The sequence below is a fragment of the Conger conger genome, chromosome 7, assembly GCF_963514075.1.
Source record: "Conger conger chromosome 7, fConCon1.1, whole genome shotgun sequence".
In the NCBI taxonomy this organism is placed as follows: domain Eukaryota; kingdom Metazoa; phylum Chordata; class Actinopteri; order Anguilliformes; family Congridae; genus Conger; species Conger conger.
The window spans coordinates 52369823-52389670 of record NC_083766.1 but is presented as its reverse complement, the minus strand read 5'-3'; the positions used below and the strand labels follow the sequence as shown (position 1 = coordinate 52389670).

General features: G+C 46.1%; 1 protein-coding gene across 1 annotated transcript in view; it reads right to left on the bottom strand.

Annotated features, from left to right (window-relative positions):
- Positions 1-19848, bottom strand: part of LOC133133225 (tyrosine-protein kinase receptor UFO) — a 39455-nt gene that overhangs the window by 14696 nt on the left and 4911 nt on the right. Inside the window, exons 2-9 of the mRNA XM_061249324.1 lie at positions 16622-16829; positions 15823-15923; positions 14430-14612; positions 10920-11000; positions 10375-10490; positions 7287-7482; positions 641-780; positions 198-339 (exon numbers count right to left, since the gene is read on the bottom strand). Coding sequence (XP_061105308.1) covers positions 198-339; positions 641-780; positions 7287-7482; positions 10375-10490; positions 10920-11000; positions 14430-14612; positions 15823-15923; positions 16622-16829 — 1167 coding nt within the window. The remainder of the gene's footprint in view (positions 1-197; positions 340-640; positions 781-7286; positions 7483-10374; positions 10491-10919; positions 11001-14429; positions 14613-15822; positions 15924-16621; positions 16830-19848) is intronic.

Below are 19848 nucleotides of genomic sequence, written 5' to 3'. Positions count from 1 at the left end.
CAACAATCCTCTCTCTTCATACTTCCCTCTTTCTATCTCCACACTCACTCTTTTCTCACTCCATACTCCTCGCGCTCTCTCTCTTTTCACTCACCCTCCAATCACTTCATACTCATATCTATCTATCTCACTCTTTAAACACCCCTCCCCTTTCTTCATTCCCTCTCTCTCTCCACATCCTCACTCCCCTGACTCACCTGGTACAAGAGTGAGGATTTGGGCAGGGCTCCAGGGTCCAGGCCCCGCCCCTGTGTACGCACAAATCCGGAGGGTCACATTGGACAGGGGTTCGGACAGATTGACGGACAGCTCGGTGGACAGCCCTGCCTCTAGCACAGTCTGAGTGACAGAAACATGAGAAGGCTGAAAACTTTGGCATTAAAGCAGTGGATGCTCACATTCATTAACATGGAAATCTCACACATATCAGTGTGTGATACTGTCCTGTTTAATACTGAAGCCTTAGCCAATACTTATCAAGAATAAGTACCAAAGTACCCCTGACAAACTAACATAATCAGTGATATACTGTGTCTGATACAATGCCATAGAGTGCGGTAACTGGATTTGTATGAACATGATTAAAAAAAAAACAGTATACGCTTATGCGAGCATGTGTGTGTGTGTGTGTGTGTGTTACCTGAGTGGTGTTGGGGGTGCTGTATTCCAGTTTGTACCCAAGCAGTTGCCCATTGAGTCTTCCTAGAGGTGCGGTCCAGCTAACCGTCACCTCTGTCCCATTGGCCACTGCACTTATGTTCTCTGGAGGCGACTCTGGAACTGAAAAACAGCACAGAAACCATTACGAAATTGCACCAAACAAACAAACACAACTGCACATAAAATACTACGCCACTACATGCACAGGGCCTCTCCTAAAACATGCTCCTGCTTACAGATTCATACAGATGTTATAAATGCAGTATGTATGTCTTAAACAGTCGTTTATGCCTTCTTTCATTCAATGTCTATTTAAAACAATGTATCCCAACTCAAAATGAGATGGTGGGATTGTGTAGGCAATACGATATAAGATTAGGTTAGGTTATGTGACCAGTGTTTCTCTAAAAGTGCCATTGGATCTTGGCTTGCCACAGTGAGTCAGGACCTGACTCTAGCATCTAATCAGAAGGAACATATGACAATGCAGTGCTCATTGAATTTGGTTAAGAGGGAACAGGGGAACAGGGAACACCTCTTTCAACTTGCCTTTCCCAGGAGGTCTCCCAACCAAATACTAACTAAACCCACACCTTCTTAGCTTCGGCAGTTTGACATGCAAAGTGTGCCAGGTTATGTAGCTGTGGGTATGCTCTAAACAACCTGCTGCAACTGCACAACCCCCTGGCCATCAATTGTCTCACTTCTCTTATGGAAGAAATATGAATATGGATTTGAACCCACAACCTTCTGGTTTTCGGGAATAGGTCCTTTTCACAAGGCCACAGAGCGAGGCATGTAATTTTTAGCTGCTGAAATAGTCCAAACATGGTATTAGACAGTTTCAGGCACAAGAACAAGGCCTGCCCTGGCTTGGTATGGGGCAAGTGGGGCCCAGAAGGGGTAGGCCTGATGGATAGGGCTGTGACAGCACTGAGATTTCGGGAGGGAGAGGGCCTGTGAGGGAGGGCAGGACAGCTCTGTGGGACAGGGAAACAGGAGGAGGGATGTCCTAGAATGAATCCGATGAATCTTCCCCGGAAAAATGAGTCAGAAGTGCAGAAATGTAGAAATGTGTTCAGAGAAAAACATGTTGGTGGTACATTCTCTGACCCCGTCTCTCTCCCACCTTCTGTCTATCTGTCACTCATTGACCCTCTCTCTCTCCCACATTCTTTCTATCTCTCACTCACCCTCTTTCTCTCTCTCATTGACCCCCTCTTTTGCTCACCCTCTTTCTCTCACACACACTCACTCACGCACTGGACCAGAGAACAAAGACTCCACTGACAGCAAAAAAAAAGAAAAAGAAAACCAGCACCACACAAATTTGTGGAAAAACAGCCTGATGATCACGCCAAAAGTGTGTGGGCGTTTGTTGACTTTTGCGCGTGGCCAGAAATCCCTGTATTTCCGTAACAGCAGAAATCTGAGCAAAGCCACTATTGTTGAGCTGCTACAGCTACCAGTCATACCTGTGAACATGTAAATGACCAAATTTGCGAATAAAAACAAAAACATACCCCGCTGACAAAACAGCTCAAGCTAGGTTTTGAAACAGCTGGTAGCTGGTTGGCCAATTCAGACCAGCTCTATACTCAACATGGTTTGACCAGCTCAAGCTATGTTTTGAAACAGCCGGGTAGCTGGTAATTTGAAGATGGTCATAGCTGGATTTTACAGCAGGGTAGCCGTCGGATTGGCTCTGTCGTTCCGTGAGGAATGGTATGATCCCTTTCTGTCAGAAATTCCTGGCTCTCTCTCGCTCGTTCTCCTGGTCGCTGTTCCCTTGTTTCTGCGCGGCCCTGTACCCTGATGATGTTATCAGGAAGTACTTCTCCCCTGATCGTTTCCACATGTGGCTCTGACTCCGACTCCCTCCCGGCCAACGAAAACACAAACAATTCCCCACCCTCCCCCGCTCCCTCCCTCCCTCCCTCTCTCCTACTCTCCATCACTCCATTTCTGCACCTCTCCACATCTCCCCCGTTCTCTCGCCCTCCCCCACTGATGGTTCAAACAGAAGCAGGGATGTCCACAAAGGGAGACTGAGAGAAAAGGACATCTTTATGTTTGTACGTTCAGAGAACGAAAGCATTGGTGAAAATAAAAAAAACAGTTGGGTTAGGAAAGGAGGAGGTGAATTTCAGGGGGGAAAACTGCTGGTTTAACAGCTTTAAAAAATATAGGGTGTCTCAACTGAGCTCTGTCGCAGCAGTTAAGAGCTGGCAGAGCAGAAAAGGTAGATCGCCCAGGAATGACTGTGTCTCTGAAAACAAAACGAGAAAGGCTGTTTCTGCACAATGGCAGTATTTGTATAAATCTAAAAATACATTCCAGTGTTTATGTTCCAGTAAATCTTGTCATTGAGTCAATTCACCACATGGGCAAGTATTAAAGCTGGCTTCAGATGGTAAGCTTCTTTACTTTGCCTTGCCTTTACCAGCAGTTTCCATGAAAACGATTGCCGAAAATCAGACGTGGAATGTATAGGGGGTCAGAAAGTAAAAGTCCTGACATGTGTTTATTTTACCCATGTACTCAGCCAGCTGATTTAAATAATGAGTTCTGCCTGACAATTTGTGCTAATTAGCAAGTCCAGGTGATTGCAAAAAATTATGGGGAGTACTTAGAACCTAGTTTTTTCCACCTATGCTCAAGTGCAGCTTGAACATAATTGCAATTTTAAGAAAAAGGAAGATATTTGAAGAAAAACAATTTGAAAGCGGATACTACTGAAAGCGTCTTTATCCCAGTAAGTACACAAATATTTCTCTCTCACACACATCAGTTCATCATACACGCACTGACACACATCGATACTGCAAATACTCTTCCATCAGTACGGTGCAGGACTTAATGCCCTGCGCATGGGGGGGGGAAGGAAGTAAAGGCTTGGCTCTTCTGGTGTTCATCCAGCAGAAGGGCTTATGAATACCACCGGAAGAGGAAGAAGGATGTTGGGATCGTTGGGCTGCTGTGTGGTTGGTAATATGGAGCTTTACTGTGGGATGTGAGGCAGGCTTTCGGGTGTGTCCCTCCGGGATAGAGGGGTCTGGGAATGTAGCAAAAGGAATTTTTAAAGGGATTTTTTTTAACCCTTTTCATCCCCCTTTCCGTTTTGTCCCTGGTTTTGCTCCTGGCCAGCTTTCAGTCTCCCAGACGAGCGCTCCCGTTTCCCACAGTGCCCGGCTCTGTTCCGTCTCTTTTTAGGGAAGGGTGAAATCGGGGGTCATCTTGGGTCGGGGGAGGGCGGGCCGGCGGGGCGGAAAGACGAAAAGAAGAGAGGTGGGCGAGAGAGAAGAGGATGTATTGTGAAGGACAGTGAGACGCATCAGATGGGGGGGTGTTGCTTTATCGGGGCAACAGGAAACACATTCCAAGGCCAAAGTATTAGGAATTGGCCAATATCCAGAACAGAAGGAGGGAGAAAGAGAGAGAGAGAGAGGATGAGTGCAAAAATGGCAGGGAAATGAACCATAAAACAAGCCATGCTGAGCTAAACTGAGAGACACACTGAATGAGCTAATCCACAGAGGACCAGGGCAGACTGTGTTTGAGATAAAGTGTTTGGCACAAAGGGACACTATCAGGGATATTACAGGTGTAGGAAGTGATAAACTCTGGCAGGAAAGAGACTTGTCTGTTTGTGTATGAAGGTGAACGAAACGACCTGAACCCATACTGTGCTGGTGTCTTCACTGCAGAAAACATTTTAGTCTTGTAGACTTACGATCTTACTTTCTTTCTCTCAAGTAGAAAATATTAGCCAGTTTTAAGTCACTGTGAAGTGAAATGTATCCCATTGGCAAATCAATCTGCCTTATCTCGTTGGCAATATTTACCTTATTTAGCAAAAAAGTAAAAGAAATAAGTGTCAATATAAGCACTTAAATACTTGTTGAGATTGACTTCTTTTTTGTTTTTTGTAGTGTTCCGTTCTATGGACACAAGGAACATACCGTATACATCTCACATCCTCTGCGGGTTTCCCCATTTTGTCCGGGATTGCACGTTTCTTGCCTTTCACTTCCTTTTGGAAGTTTATGTGTGAAAAAAAGTGACGCAAGATGTTTATTAGAGGATGTAGCAGTCAGCAGAAAGATGCTGATTGTCCTAATTGTCAGTCATATGTAATCTTCTTAAAGATATTTTAAAAAGGCCAATGTAGCGGCTTTGCGAAAATTTAGCGATCCAGACACGCACTGTTTTAAATTATCCTTCATCATCCCTTCAGTATTTTTTATGATGGCAAATTAGAATTCAAAAACCACACCCGTGATTAGCCTATTAATATTTAAGCTGCTTTACATCTACTCAAGAACAGCAAACCGTTCATTTTAGCACCATTTAATCACAGTTTGAAAAACAGCAATAAATCAACAATAAATCTTTGGTTTTTGAAATTTTGAAATATTTTGAAATTAATGGATATCAACATTGTATTGTAAAATAACTGAAAAATTATAGGAAACAATCAATATAAAATACACAGCACAAACTGTGCATGTATTTCTCAAACACCTGATTGCTAACTTAATGTATTGATGTTTTCATGTCATTACCATGTAGACAACTCCTGATTTAAAGCAGTTACAATACAATTTGTTCTTGCGTCTCTCCCAGTTTCCTTATTGTTATTTTCAATAGTATGTAATTTAATAGATCAGCTTTTAATTGTCAGCCCTGTAAGTGCTGTGGAAGCAGGTCCCATAGATATTAGACAGTACACATCTGTGTGGGAATTGCTGACTAGTGCAATGGAAATAGATACTGTTCATAGCCAGGCTTTTAATAGACACAGTTTGTCATAGGCAGGTTCATTCGATTAGTGGTTAAACTCTGCATTACTGGACTCTTTGTAATAATAAACCATAATCCAAAACACATTTTCTGGTCTCTCCGAATGGCGGGTGGCTTTCATCTTTTTTCCGTCCAAGTGTTCAGTATCTGACAAATGAGTGACAGTTTTTTGGTAGCAGAAACCCTTCAGGGTGAAATCCTACCGTACCTCTTTACCCAAAATGCACTGGTAGCCTAACCGTGACACCACAGTGCTTTCCTACTGGAATCTGAGGGACTGCACACACACACACACACGCACACACATGCATTCTCTCTCTCTCTCTCTCTCTCTCTTGCTCTCTTTCTCTAACACACACAAACACACATATTATCTCTCTCTCACACACACACAAACAGACACACACCCTCTTTCTCTCGCACACACACACACACACACACACACACACACACCGGGAGTCAGTCTAAATAGAGATATTGTAGGCTGAAGGGGCAGGGCAGACACGCAGGGAGTTAGTGCACCACAGCAACACGTACATGGAAAATATGGCTCAGTAGTTAATATTTCGTTATTCCATGCTCCCAACTCTCCAACTCTCTCTGCTTCTCCCTTTCCATCCCTCTCTGTCAGTCTCTGTCTCTCCTCTCGCTTTCTCATTTAATTTCTCCCTGACTCTACCCCTCCCTTTGTCCCTACCTCATTCTCCCCCTCTTGTCCAATTCAAACTACCTTGGAGGCCAGTGATGTGTGGCGTAATATCTGCCAAAGTTCTCCCCTCCCATATAGTATCTCTTTTTCTCCCTCTGAAGCCCCTCTTGTTGTCCTTTCTCTCCCTCCTCTCCTCCTCTTCCACCCCACTTTCATCTCTTCTTATTCAGCTACTTTGCTCCGTTCAAGAGACATTCCGAAATGCCTGGACTTCCCAACTTTCCCAACCCACTTCCTCTTCAACCTCTCTTCTTTCTCGCTTTATTCCCTCTTCCAAAAATGTGGCTTAATCCCAGGTTATGGAAAGCATGAGTTGGCAGAGAAACTGACCCTGCCTCCTCCCACTGGACTCAAAGTCAGACGCACAGCGGTGCCATGGACACGACATCGACGGCGTACCAGCCTCGCCAACGCACACAGGGAACTGCTCACTTTTCCATCTCTCCTGCTCAGTGCCTCTTCCCGTTCAGGCCCCCTTCCATTTTGGCTCTGGTTAACCCTCACTGTTCCCGTTAAGCACAATGAATGGCACCTGAAATTTCCACCATCTGTGCTCCTTTCCTGTCCAGACCAAGTTGAGTGAGATTGGCGATTTGGTGTGCAAATTTGCTCAACACGTGTGCTTAACCAGACAAAACACAGTGCACAACATTATTCTTATCTCCCAGAGACCTAAGCATATTTCGGCTGATTTTACTCTCCTTTTTAACTCATAACCTTAGACTGCCTTTTCATTCGATATCAAGCCATTCCTCATTTTTTTCCAGAATCTGAACAAACCATGCATGAGAAAACAATATCACACATCACAGAAAGTATAAAATATGTACATAACTATAAGCAGAAATAGGAAAACAAAACTCTGCCAAGTATTAAACGATATACTAACGTAACTATAGGAATATATGTGCAATAGTGCTATACATGCAATATATACTCTGAACACTCCCACACTCCACAAATTCCTTTCTTGGGGAGTGGGAGACTCTTTGTAGCTGAACTGCCTGCATTCTTGATAGGATATCTGACCAGTTCAGACCTGCTCCCAGCTCAACATGGTTTGACCAGTTGTTCTGTGGTGAAAAGGGAGGTGAAGGATGTGGGCGAGGCCTACCTCCTTCGGCGGTGCGTAGCAGTACCCAGGGTGACCAGGAGGAGGCGCCCTGGCTAGTGCGGCAGGCCACCCTCACGCTGTAAGAGCTGAAGGGCTCCAGGTCCGGGATCAGGTGACTGGCGGGCGGCACGTTGATGTTCTGGTTGTGGATCATGTGATTGGGTCCGGTGCTGAGGTCAGCATTGGAGGGCGTGGCCTATAAGAAAGACATAAAAACACGAAGACAACATCACTATTATTTTTAATAATGAATGTGAAAGATCTCCATGTTTTCTGTCTTTTGTGGTTTTTGGCATGGAGAATTAATTCTCTGTGACCTGCTTACGTCTGTGACTGCAGAAGAGTTGATACATTTAGTTTCTGTTCTTTTTCAAAACAAACCATTATCTGCAGTGATTCTAGTGGTCTAGTAGAAGACAGATTTACTGAATACAGAACATGTTTGCAACATATGAAGAATCATAACAATGATTTTGTGCAATTTAAATTCTTGCCTAGCTTAGGATATGAATGCAGGCATGCATATACCTCTTTAGGTTTGGTAGGTTAAGAGGCATATAGAACACTATAGCATTCAGCTTTTCAGGAGTCAATGACCGTTGGTGTGTGCTTGTTAAGAGTTTTATAATATCTAGAAATGTAAAGCTTATGTTATCCGCCAATTAGATACCAATGCAGAAATGGAATTACCAGAAAATATATCTATAAAATGTTTTGTCATGACATTACACACTTGACAATGTATGAACAACATACCATACATTTATGTTGCTTTCACACATTGCAGTATTTAAAAAATATACTGAGATGAAACATTTTTAAATAGTGTATATGCTGCATATTCAGTGTAAAATATTCAGTGTATGCCATTTCTGTAAGGCTATGCGGGGCTCATTTTCACTGTAGGTAGATTTGTTTCAGAGATCAACCACAGCTGTACATTACAGCATGAATAATGCTACTCATTACATTACATTACATTACATTATTGGCTCTCTTATCCAGAGCGACGTACAGTTGACTAAGCAGGAGACAATCCTCCCCTGGAGCAATGCAGGGTTAAGGGCCTTGCTCAAGGGCCCAACGGCTGTGCGGATCTCATTGTGGCTACACCGGGATTCGAACTACCAACCTTGGCTGTCCCAGTCATTTACCTTAACCACTATGCTACAGGCCGCCCCATGCTCTGATTCACAATGCAAATAAGGGTAAATCAATATAATCTGTGCCTGTAGCATGATGCGAATGGTATACAAGGAAACGTTCACTGACCTGGATTGAGACTAATCTGCTACTAATCCACCTTTTTTGGTGACCTTGGCCAAAGATGGAAAGGGGGTGGGGGGGGTATGTTCTATGTCTGCTAATGACAAATCAAAATGATTCCTAAACAGAACAAACTCGCTGGAACAAGAGAGAGAAAGGGGGGTGAAAAAGGAGAAAGAAGAAGAGAGAAAGAAAAGAAAGTGTGAGAGAGCAGAGGAAGAGGAAAAGACAGTGATAGAGTGCGTTTTGGGGGGAGGGCACAGAGGTTATCCGCTGCGGTAACCATCATCACTATAGCCTGAGTGTCCCACTTTCACACCCTGAAATCACTGACTCTTCTGTTTTAACCCCAGGAAAAGCCATCGGTTTCACTTCTCTTTTCTGCTAATCTGCCTTTCCAAAGAATCCATTCCCCACCATGCAACTCTTCTTCCAGTCCCCCATTCATTTCACCAGCTAGGGCATCTTCATTTCTCTAAAAGTTTTCATAAAAATGGACATGCAAGTCCGGTGGGGTACAACTTCCCTAAATACTCAAAAACAGCAGAGGGTGTGAGTATGTGTGCATTTGTGTGTGTGTGAGACTGTGTGTTTGTGTGAGAGAGCACTGCGTGTGTGTGTGTGTGTGTACTGTACAGTATGTGTGTATGCATGTGTGTGTGTGTGTGTGTGTGTGGGTGTGTGTGTGCGAGTGTTTGCGTGGGTGTGTTCTGGTTAGGAGTGCCCACAGTGCTGGAGTAATACCTGCACACCTGAGTCACCACTGAACCAGCATCCACACTTCCCCCCTGCAAGCTGCTGGTTGTACAGCTGGCTCACCACTCCTCTATCAAGCTCTCCTGTCCTTTCTGACTCACCCAATACCCGCTGTTCCTCTCCCTTCATTTTTCTTCTCCTTGTTTGATATTTTATACTCTGCGTTTACACCCATAGCTTTCCTCTGTTATACCATTAAACCTTTCCTCTGAGCGGCGCTTCCCAGTTTTGCCTGCTTAGCCTCGTATGATTAGACTAGACCAGACTGCGCTACCGCTAACTCGCGTCTCTTCTTGCTGTGCACAGGCCCATGAGTTCATGCTCTGCGTCTCGTGATTGCCTTTGTCGTTTGGCGACGTGGGCCCCTCTCCCGCGGGCCCGTGGAGGGGTGGTGATGTGAACTCTGCGGGGTTCGGAACGAGGGGCGCGGGACGGGGGGGGACTTTATTAGAAACAGACCTTCAAGGGTGGGGTAGACCGCAGGAGAAAGGGTTTCAGGTGGCAAGTCACTGAGGGCGTGTCGAGCTGGTTCAACGCAGCGAGGCGGGGTGGGGGACAGGGTGTGTGTGTGTGTGTGTGTGTGTGTAGGGGGGGGGGGGGGGGGGGGTTTGTGTGGTAACACCGGGGACCAAGTCCAAGAAGCAACTTTCCCAGAGTGAAATCCGATCCACAACACTGTCACTGGGCGTCATGGAGAAAGACATACGAAGAGATGGAGAAAGAGTAACAAAGACAGAGAAAGAGACCTAAAGAGAACAGGAGAAAGTAAGATATGGGCAGATGGAGGAAGAGAAGAGAGAGAGGGAGAGAGAGGGAGAGACTGGGCTGTATTGATAGAGAGAAAAGTAATGAGTAAGGAAGACTTGATGAAAGAGGGGAGTTTAGGCAAAGGCAGTAATGAAGCTTATATAACCTATTCCTGTCACTTTCATGGTCTGTGATCAAATGAAGGGCCCTGACAGGTATAACGGCTGTGGAAACCTGAACAGAAAGGTGCTTTCTTTTGGCTCTCTTGACACGGCCCACTGTACTCCCGTAAGCCTGGGACTTTCCTGGCGTGTCTTACCTGGATGGAGCACACTCTGATGGGGTACACCCCTCCAAAGCCAGGCTCCCAGGAGAGGCGCAGACTGGCATTGGTGGCTTCAACAGCCTGCACTGCCTTTGGCTGGGCTGGGACGACTGAGCAAAGGAAGAGAGGGAGTTTGGTCAAAATGTATTTTTAAAGTTTCTATTAGCAATGTTAAAAAAGGTACGGAAAGTGCCTAAAGAGGTACAAACACTTGTCACTGGGGTTGTACCCTCTAGGTAAATAAAACTGGACCCCAATCCAGCAATACATTTTTCATTTGTTTGCTTTTGAAAGGTCCTTATTAGGTCCCAAATCAAACAATATTGTACCTTCTGGGTACATTTTGGAAATGTGTTCCTTAAAGAACAAAAATATACCTCCACTGTACTATTATTTCTGAGAGTGTAGCACTGAAGTTCAAATCCCCTCACCCACAGAGCGATGAACACACTCTGTCCAGAGTGTCACTGTACATCAGCAGCATACTGTATGGAGCACGTCAGCTGTCTCTTTACACTACAACTCACGCCCGCACTCACCTGTCACGGTCCCAGACGCTGACGTAGCCACACCCTTGCGGTTGTGGGCCTCACAGGAGAAAGAGCTGGTCTTATTGAGGCCTGGAAGAGGAGGGAGAGAGAGGGAAAGAGAGAGAGAGATGGGGAGGGAGGCCGGTCATAAAGGGGAGAAAATCTGCAAGTCAGATTTTGCAGCTGCAGCACTGCAGGGTTCCAGGTGGAGCGGGACTGGGCGGAGGGGGGTGTACACAGGTGTGCGGTTTAACTATGAATGATAATCAAAGGTATTGTGCGTTATTGTGTGTGCGTGTGTGTGTGTGTGTGCATGTGCGACTGCGTGTGTGTGTGTGTGTGTGTGTGTGGGGAGGGGGTTCACAGGAAGCATTCCCTCATCTGCTTTGTAAAGAGCTGAACAGCACATTCTTGCTTCTGCTTTCTGTGAGAGGAACACACGGGCACGCGCACACACACACACACAGCTGAGTGCTCACGCCTACGCGGGGAACACACACACACACACACACATACAGCTGAGCGCTTACGCCTACGCGAGGAACACACACACACACACACACACAGCTGAGCACTTACGCCTACACGAGGAACACACACACGCACACACACACACACTGCTGAGTGCTCACGCCTACGCGGGGAACACACACCCGTACACACACAGACACACACACACACACACACACACACACATACAGCTGAGCGCGTATGCCTACGCGAGGAACACACACACACACCCACACACACAGCTGAGCACTTACGCCTACACGAGGAACACACACACGCACACACACACACACACACAGCTGAGCACTCACGCCTACGCGAGGAACACACACACGCACACACACACACACACAGCTGAGCACTTACGCCTACGCGAGGAACACACACACGCACACACACACACACACACAGCTGAGCGCTCACGCCTACGCGAGGAACACACACACGCACACACACACACACACACACACAGCTGAGCACTTACGCCTACGCGAGGAACACACACACGCACAAACACACACACACACACACACACACACAGCTGAGCGTTTACGCCTACGCAAGGAACACAAACACATTCTGTCCCGTCCCGTCCCTGGTTCTCACAGCCAGAGTGCTGAAACACAGCCACACACGCCGCATTGTCCACGCATGCCGGGGAATCCACAGCCGACGGACAGCGGCTGGCCTGACTCCACTGCGACGGTACGCACGCTCTGCTTGGGCCCTGAGTGCTACAGGAAGCGGGGGCAAAGGTTGGGCTCCACAGAGAGCCAAGGGCGTGAGAGGGAACAGCGATGGAGGCCTGGCGACATACATGTGTACTGTCACACGTAGCGCTCCCTCCCCTACCCCTCTCTGCTTCTATAATGGTGATCCATGTCACGTGTGTACCCTCACATACTGTACAGCACCCCCTCCATTGCACACACGTGATCCATGTCACTTGGAGAGGCTCATGGGTTGTATGTGGGTTGTATTGCTCCAGACTTCAGGCATGCGTGAGTGTGTGTGTGTGTGTATATTTGTGTGTTTGTATGCGTGAGAGTATGTGTGTGTGTGTGCATGTGTGTTTGAGTGTGTGTGTGCACGTGTGTGTGTGTGTGTTTCAGGATGTGTGTGTGTGTTCATGTGTGCATGTGTGTGTTTGAGGGTGTGTGTGTGTCTGTGTGTTTCAGGGTGTGTGTATGTGTGCGCGAGAGTATGTGTGTGTGTGTGTGTGCATGTGTGTGTGTTTGAGTGTGTGTGTGCACATGTGTGTGTGTTTCAGTGTGTGTGTGTATGTGCACATGTTTGTGCGTGTGTGTGTGTGTTTGATGGTGTGTGTGTGTGTGTGTGCGTGCGTGCATGTGCGCGTGTGTGGTATGCACACACCTGCTGGTTCTCTCAGAACTTTACGAGGCTCTGTATTCTAACGAGGCAGTCCTGGAGGGAGACCCCCTCCGTCTATAAAAGGGCTTGTGAGTGGCTGTGACCCGCAGAGCACCATTGGTCAGCGCTCCTCGGTGACTCAGAGCCGTGGTTCTGTCCCCGCCCTGTGGTTCCGCTGCTCCCCAGAGCTCACGCCCCCCACCCTGACTCACTGGAGCTGGACTCCGGACAGGGAGAACTGCGTCAGTGTGCTGTGCTTCCTCCAGAAACAGCAGTGCCCCCAACGTCCCCGACTGCCAACAGCTGTTTCTCAGTCCACCCCCTCTACAACCATCTGCACCGCTGACCATCAGGAGCTAAGCAACCAGAGCGAAACCCAGAACATCGGCTTAATTTCAACATCGGACCTGTGCCCGCACGAACGCCCACCGTACACAGTTCAGTAACGAGCTCTAAACACGAGGAGACAGGATTCCCCATAGCCCCATATGGAATTTTCATCTAGGACAGTCGTTCCTTTGATTTACAATCCCGGGGAATACTGCGGAGCTCCGCTCCCTCTATCTATGCACCGTGACTGATGCTTTAGGCAAATGTTTTTCTTGGACACGCTGAAGTTATCGCCGTCATCCGCAAAGCGCAAAGGAGACCGCTTCTCCAGACCCCTATGTAGCTGCTACATCCGTCCCTAATGCTCAGGTCAGCTTAGACCTGAGGTCTGCTGTTTATTGTGCTGCCCCGATGACTAACTAGGTGTTGACGTTTGAATGTCTGCCCTGCCCTTGCGCCCAGTGACTGACACTTTGGGTCGATCCCCAGGCTCAAATTCGGAAACACAGTGCACCACCAGAGACCCACTGACTGTGTTCAGCAGCTAACCCTGAGTAAATAGGAAGGGTAGCTGTGTGTGCAATACTTTGTGTTCAGAACACAGTGTGACCATGACTGTGGTACAGATCCCCTGATGTTCAGTGCTATGGTGAGATAGTGGACTGGTGTATGTGGTGAGTTTTAAACTGATATCACAAGAGTGAATCAATATCTGTGACGTTGAATGTTAAGGTGAGACACTGAAGCAATTCAGGAATTGTAGTGTTGAGTGTTAAGGTCAGAAGGTGAACTGGTTTCAATACCTGTGAGGTTGAGTGAGAAGATGAGAATGACCTGGGTTCAGTAGCTATAATTATATATTATAAGTCTTAACACAGTAAAATGTTATGGTCCCCATTGAACTCATATGTATTCTTTCAGAGTTAATACTAATAATAATAAGCTTTATTTATATAGCACTTTACATACATAGAATGTAGCTCAAATTGTACAGTTTAAGTTGAATTAACACGGGACATTTTCCTGTCAAGGTAGGAGACTGAGCTGGGTTCAGTAGCTGTGATTATTAGTGTTCAGGTGAGCTGGGTTCAGTAGCTGTGATTATTAGTGTTCAGGTGAGCTGGGTTCAGTAGCTGTGATTATTAGTGTTCAGGTGAGCTGGGTTCAGTAGCTGTGATTATTAGTGTTCAGTAGCTGTGATTATTAGTGTTCAGGTGAGCTGGGTTCAGTAGCTGTGATCATTAGTGTTCTGGTGAGCTGGGTTTAGTAGCTGTGATTATTAGTGTTCAGGTGAGCTGGGCTGAGTACCTGTGATGTTGAGTGTGGAAGGTGACAGAGACACCGGGTCCATTAGGGTGTTGAGTGGCGCTCCGTCCTGGAGCCAGATGACCCGTACAGGTTCTGGAGGCCCGTGGGCCACACACTGCAGACTCACGCTCACATTGGCTACCACGGGCATGTCGTAAGGCTCCACAGAAAAATGGGGAAGACCTGGGAGACATCAGGTTACAGATGAACACCGCACTGAAACTAGCTTTACTACAATAAATACTGCTCACCATCATACACACGTTTGTTTTTATTTCACCCACCCACATCACTGAAAGACCCGCAGTGTCTGCGAGAGTTTAAATCACACTGCACCGCGCCAAGTCGCTGACACAACTGTGGTCATGAAAGCCTTTAATTTTCCGGAGGAAGTCCTGTTTTCTCTATTAATGTCACCCCTAAGTCGGTTTTACTGAGGAAGAGGAACCACATTTTTGAGAATAAAATTGTAAAAAAATTGTATCTGAAGAAAAATACCGCCAAACGTAATTGCCTACAGTCTCATGGGTTGTCAAGCTTGGATAGTGGCCAATCAGCAGATTTCTACACAGAACTCGTGTACTGATGAAAAAGGGCATTATATTATTATCTCAGTGACAGAACAGATCTTCAGTAATACCCATCCATTATTCCCATAACAATTCAAAATAATTCAATAATATCCATAATAATGGATGATTTAAATAACACATGAGATTTTCATGTAATAACCCACAATTTAATTCTATGATGATGACCCATGATTTTCCTCTGTAGTAACCCAGAAACTTCTCCTTTAATAACCCACAATTTCTTCCAGCAATGCCCCACTGTGTATCCTCTAAGAACGGATGATTTTGTTTCCTGAAATGACCCTGTTCTTCCTATATTAACACCAGGAGTTGTTTTCTCAAATGAACACATGACTTTCACCAGTTTCATCTCTTGCCAAATTTGCATTACCCTAAAATAACCGCTTATTTGTGCAATAAACCAAGTTCTGTTTACTGCAGCAGGTTATTTTTTTTGTACCAACTATATTGCTTTTTGACCCATGACCCTTTCCTGTGATGACTTTGCATCTTTCTCCTTAGATGTCATCTTTGTTTTTCTGATACTAACACCATGGGCCTGTATCACAACGCAGGATTAGACTTAGCTGCACTAGTAAAACCCTGTTCCAGATTTGGGAGGGTAACAGTTGAGTTAGCTGCAGTCATCCAGCTAACTCAGTAATCCTGCTTCGTGATACACACTCCAGGTTTTTGTGATTTTACAGGCTATTGCTTATTGGTTTGACTTCAACCTGCAGTGGAATGAATGCTCTGCTTAGTGTAAGAGTGTTTGTATTTTGAAATTAGAAATATGCTCTTGATTTTTTCCATGTGCTCACCTTCCAGCTGAATGTGACCCTTGTGGGACACCGTCTCCTGCCCCCCCTCCGTCACCGAGCAGCGGTACCCCCCCATATCCGTAAGCTGCACCTCCTCGATCCTGCAGAGACGGGGAGAAAGGAGTACCCCTCCACATCGTCAGAAAAGGAGACTTAAGCATCCGCTACATCTTCGGACACGGAGACCTAAGGCGAATTTATGTTTCCGCAACAAAATGTTGCGCTAATTATGAAAATTCAGCCATTTTTTGTCAAGCTTTTGAGGAATGGTGACAGGTGCCACATACCGGCAGATTTTTGTCACAGATCCCCATCAGAAGTGTCACGCAGCTGTGACTTCAACTTGTTTTTTATGAATGGAGATGTTTTGTTTACATAGCTAGCTAGCAAAATGGGTTTCAAAGCTGGCAAATGCAAAAGGTCATCCGACAACGTTCTGTCAGCAGACACTTTGTGGCATGACACTTTGTTGTTGAAGAATAAATTAGCCTTGAAGCACCAGCTACATCGTCAGACAGGGAAACATTCACATTACAGGGTCTGGAAGCACCTCACCTCCCAACAACTACCAGCCGCAGCCAGGGGGCCACCACGGATTCTGGGCCCCATGAAGAGATCTCACATTGGACCCCACCACCCCAAACAATCCTACACAGTTAAATGTTCAGTGATAAATCAACCCTTACACCATACATATGGTCCCTATTAGACTCATGTACCCTGATAAACACAAGACATTTAACTGTGTATTTTGAGGGCCCCAGGAAGACAGACGGCTGTGCCCCGCCTGCTCTCTCACCTCAGCTCGCTAATGGTCAGCCAGGTGTCGTCCACGCCGGGGACCTGCATCTGGTTGGTGTCGGCGAAGTCCAGGGGCTGGCCCTCCCTCTGCCAGACCACGTCTGGGGGCTCCTCCTCCCCGGACCCCCCCTGCAGAGTGCACTGCAGCAGCACCGGCTTCCCCAGGGAAGAGGTCACGTTGGCCGGGCTCTGGATGAACCGCATCCCTGGGGGAGGTGGAGAGAGGGCACGTCTGACATCGAGGGATAGATAGCCGGATAGCGCACACAAAGGGCAGCTGTGCGGCTATAGGGGTTTCAGGTTCAAATCTCAGGTGGGACACACTTGGAAAAAGGCACCTGAACCTGAAGTAAATGAATCAAATCTTAGCGCTTTTTCCAGAAAACTGTCACAATGATGCTTTGCAGCGTAACAGAAGGGGAAAAAGAGGGCAAAAACCAGATCTGAACCCCGAAATAGCAAGCACATGAGGTAAAAAAAAACTCCCCAGTGGGGAGAAAAACCCTCAAACAGTATTGAGAAAAAACTGCCTCCTATAAAGGGGGAAGCCATTCTCTATTGTCTGGCCTGGTGTAAAGTAATGGTAGAATGGATGTAATATTGATCTATCAAATGTATGTAAACAAATTATGAATGGACTGTTTGTTCAGATTTAAAAAGTGTTGCAAGTCATTCTTGATAGGAACATCTATTTAATGCTTACATGTAAACATTTGGAGGGACCAATCGATTCCAATCGAACTCTAAATCAACCTCTCCTTTCGCTGAACTCTGGCTGATCTGCTCCTAAATGACGGGCCAATCCCATGCCATGACCTAACACAGGAACATGCCTCTTTGTTTCCTTAAAGAAGTGGTCGTTGCACAAGCGACACGACTGTTTATAGCAGAGCAGTGAGCTCATTCTGACCTGCATCTGCACCCAGTCATCTCTGTAGGCCTCTGTACATCTGTGTCCTATTGAGGGAAGGCTCCATTTCACCGCTTCAGCATTGTTTATGGCCGCTACGCAAGCGTGGACCCTTTCCCACTATTATTTCTCTCCGCTCCCTGCGGATCAATATTCCTGACCACGGGAATGTTTCCCAGTTACTGTCTGATAATACACGCTTATATCGGCTTCAGTTGCTTTAAATCCAACAGGAATTGAGTCGAGGCTAATCTAACGCATACGGACTAACAGCAGAACTGGCTAGTGCAGTTTATCTACCGTATTGCGCATAATAGGTACAGAGTCAAGCATGTATTGTATGCTTGCATATTGTGATAATACATATATTACTAGCATTCCTGCAATTTCTGGCAGCATTCCGCAAGTACAACAATGTTTCAAGACGTTTCAAGACGTTGCTCGATCCTTAATCGTTTGTAAGTATAATCGTTGTCACAAATGCCTTTGGTGATGTGTGCGATGTTGCTTTATTTTAATTATCAAATGGAGTTCATTTGTCAGTCATCACAGGAGAGGGAGTTCATCGCCCAAAACAGGGGCCTGCAAAATGTTCAGGATGTTTCTCCACCTGGGCACTTACGCCCTGTGTTTGATTAATCATTTACTTGACTGAACCATTCCGGCATTCCACCTCACTTCTAGGAATTCCAGTGCTGGACTATAGAGCAGAGCTGGGAATGGCAACCCAGGCGCTTATCACACTGCACACGGTCACAGCCCTACCCCCCTCACCAGACAAGGCTATAGGCATGGCCTCTTAAGTCAGCCCTGAATCCATGAGCAGTATCTAACCAGCTGAAAAACTCAAGGGAAGACTTTCCAGACACAGTAAATTTTTCCATGGCCAAAAAATTCCCTCACCCCTATAGACTATATTTTAGACTCTATTTCATTGACTTCATGCAGCCGGTTCTCGGAGGGTTATTGAGGTCAGACGTGATGACTGTGATCTTGGCTTTGGCTGCTTGGACTTTGCAATGGCCTTGGCGATAGGGTGGATGGGGGGGAAGGTGGGGCACAACTTTGTCCAAATCATCGCACAAGCGAAGTCCTGATAGTTTCTCTCGGGGACAGCTGCGTGTCCATCTGTGGGTCGTAGCCTGCCGCAGACAGAGATGCTCTGCCCCAAAGCTGATAACAGAGCTGAACACGGAGGGGGAAAGAACAGGAGCACAATGGAACTCTTTCACAACTTATCTCAAGTGGACTCATAACAAGCCAGTGAGAATGCCTCCATTTATTTTCACATAGCGAAGCATGGACACAAACACTCAATATTTCTCTCTCTCCGCTTCTCCCCTCTCTCCCACATCCAGCCCCACCCTGCCCTCACCAATCCCCCTCCCCCCTCCCCACATACACAAACAACCCCCACTCATCCTATTCCCTCAGTGTGCATTCCCACAAATTCAATCCAAAATACCTCGCTGGCATGTCTGACAAACATGCTGCTTTGCCAAAGATTTGTACTTTATAGAAACCAGAATGAGTACAGCATATACATGCGCATTTGTTGTTGTTGTTGTTGTTGTTGAATAGCAATGTCTGCTTTGTGGTAAAGCTTGGCTATTACTTGTAGCGGAGAGATGGGATGTCAGGTATTGTCCTCAATCCTCATTCACCCCTTGTAGAAGCAGGGACAAGCAACCTCATCCCCAACACTGTTGAGGTTTTTTCACAGGGAAAAGTACCCTCTGCGAATTTGAGGGAAATGGTTTGGGTAAGATTTCCATTGTACCAGAGATGGGGTTCAATGTTCGGAAACAGTGGGCCACAAATAGCCAGCAGTCTTATTCTCTACAGCCATAGTCCACCAACCTGTCTGTGATGATAGCAGAATGAGTCTTAATGCAATTTCCATAATAAAGTTGTTCTTGAATTAGCAGTATTAAAGCCTGCATTACAAGCATTATAATTATGAGTCTATGTTGGCCTGTTCTTAGTATCTCTTCGTGCTCTTATACTCTTCTTATGCAGTTTGATGTTTATTTCTGAATGACAGAGCCAGGCAGCTCACCAAATGTGAGTTTTCTCACTAACCTATGAAGCAGGAAGACATCTTGAAGTGAAAAGTGGAAAATAATTGCTTCAAATGATTCTAACCATTCACACATTTACACCATGTGTTTATTCTTCTTGTCTGAACCATTGAAGTTCCTATAAGCATCATCCAATATGCTATCTGTCACACCTTACAGGATAAACACATTTCTTCAGAGCGATTCACCTTGGATCAGGGAAAACCCTCTGCCCAATAAACAATTATCCCACAT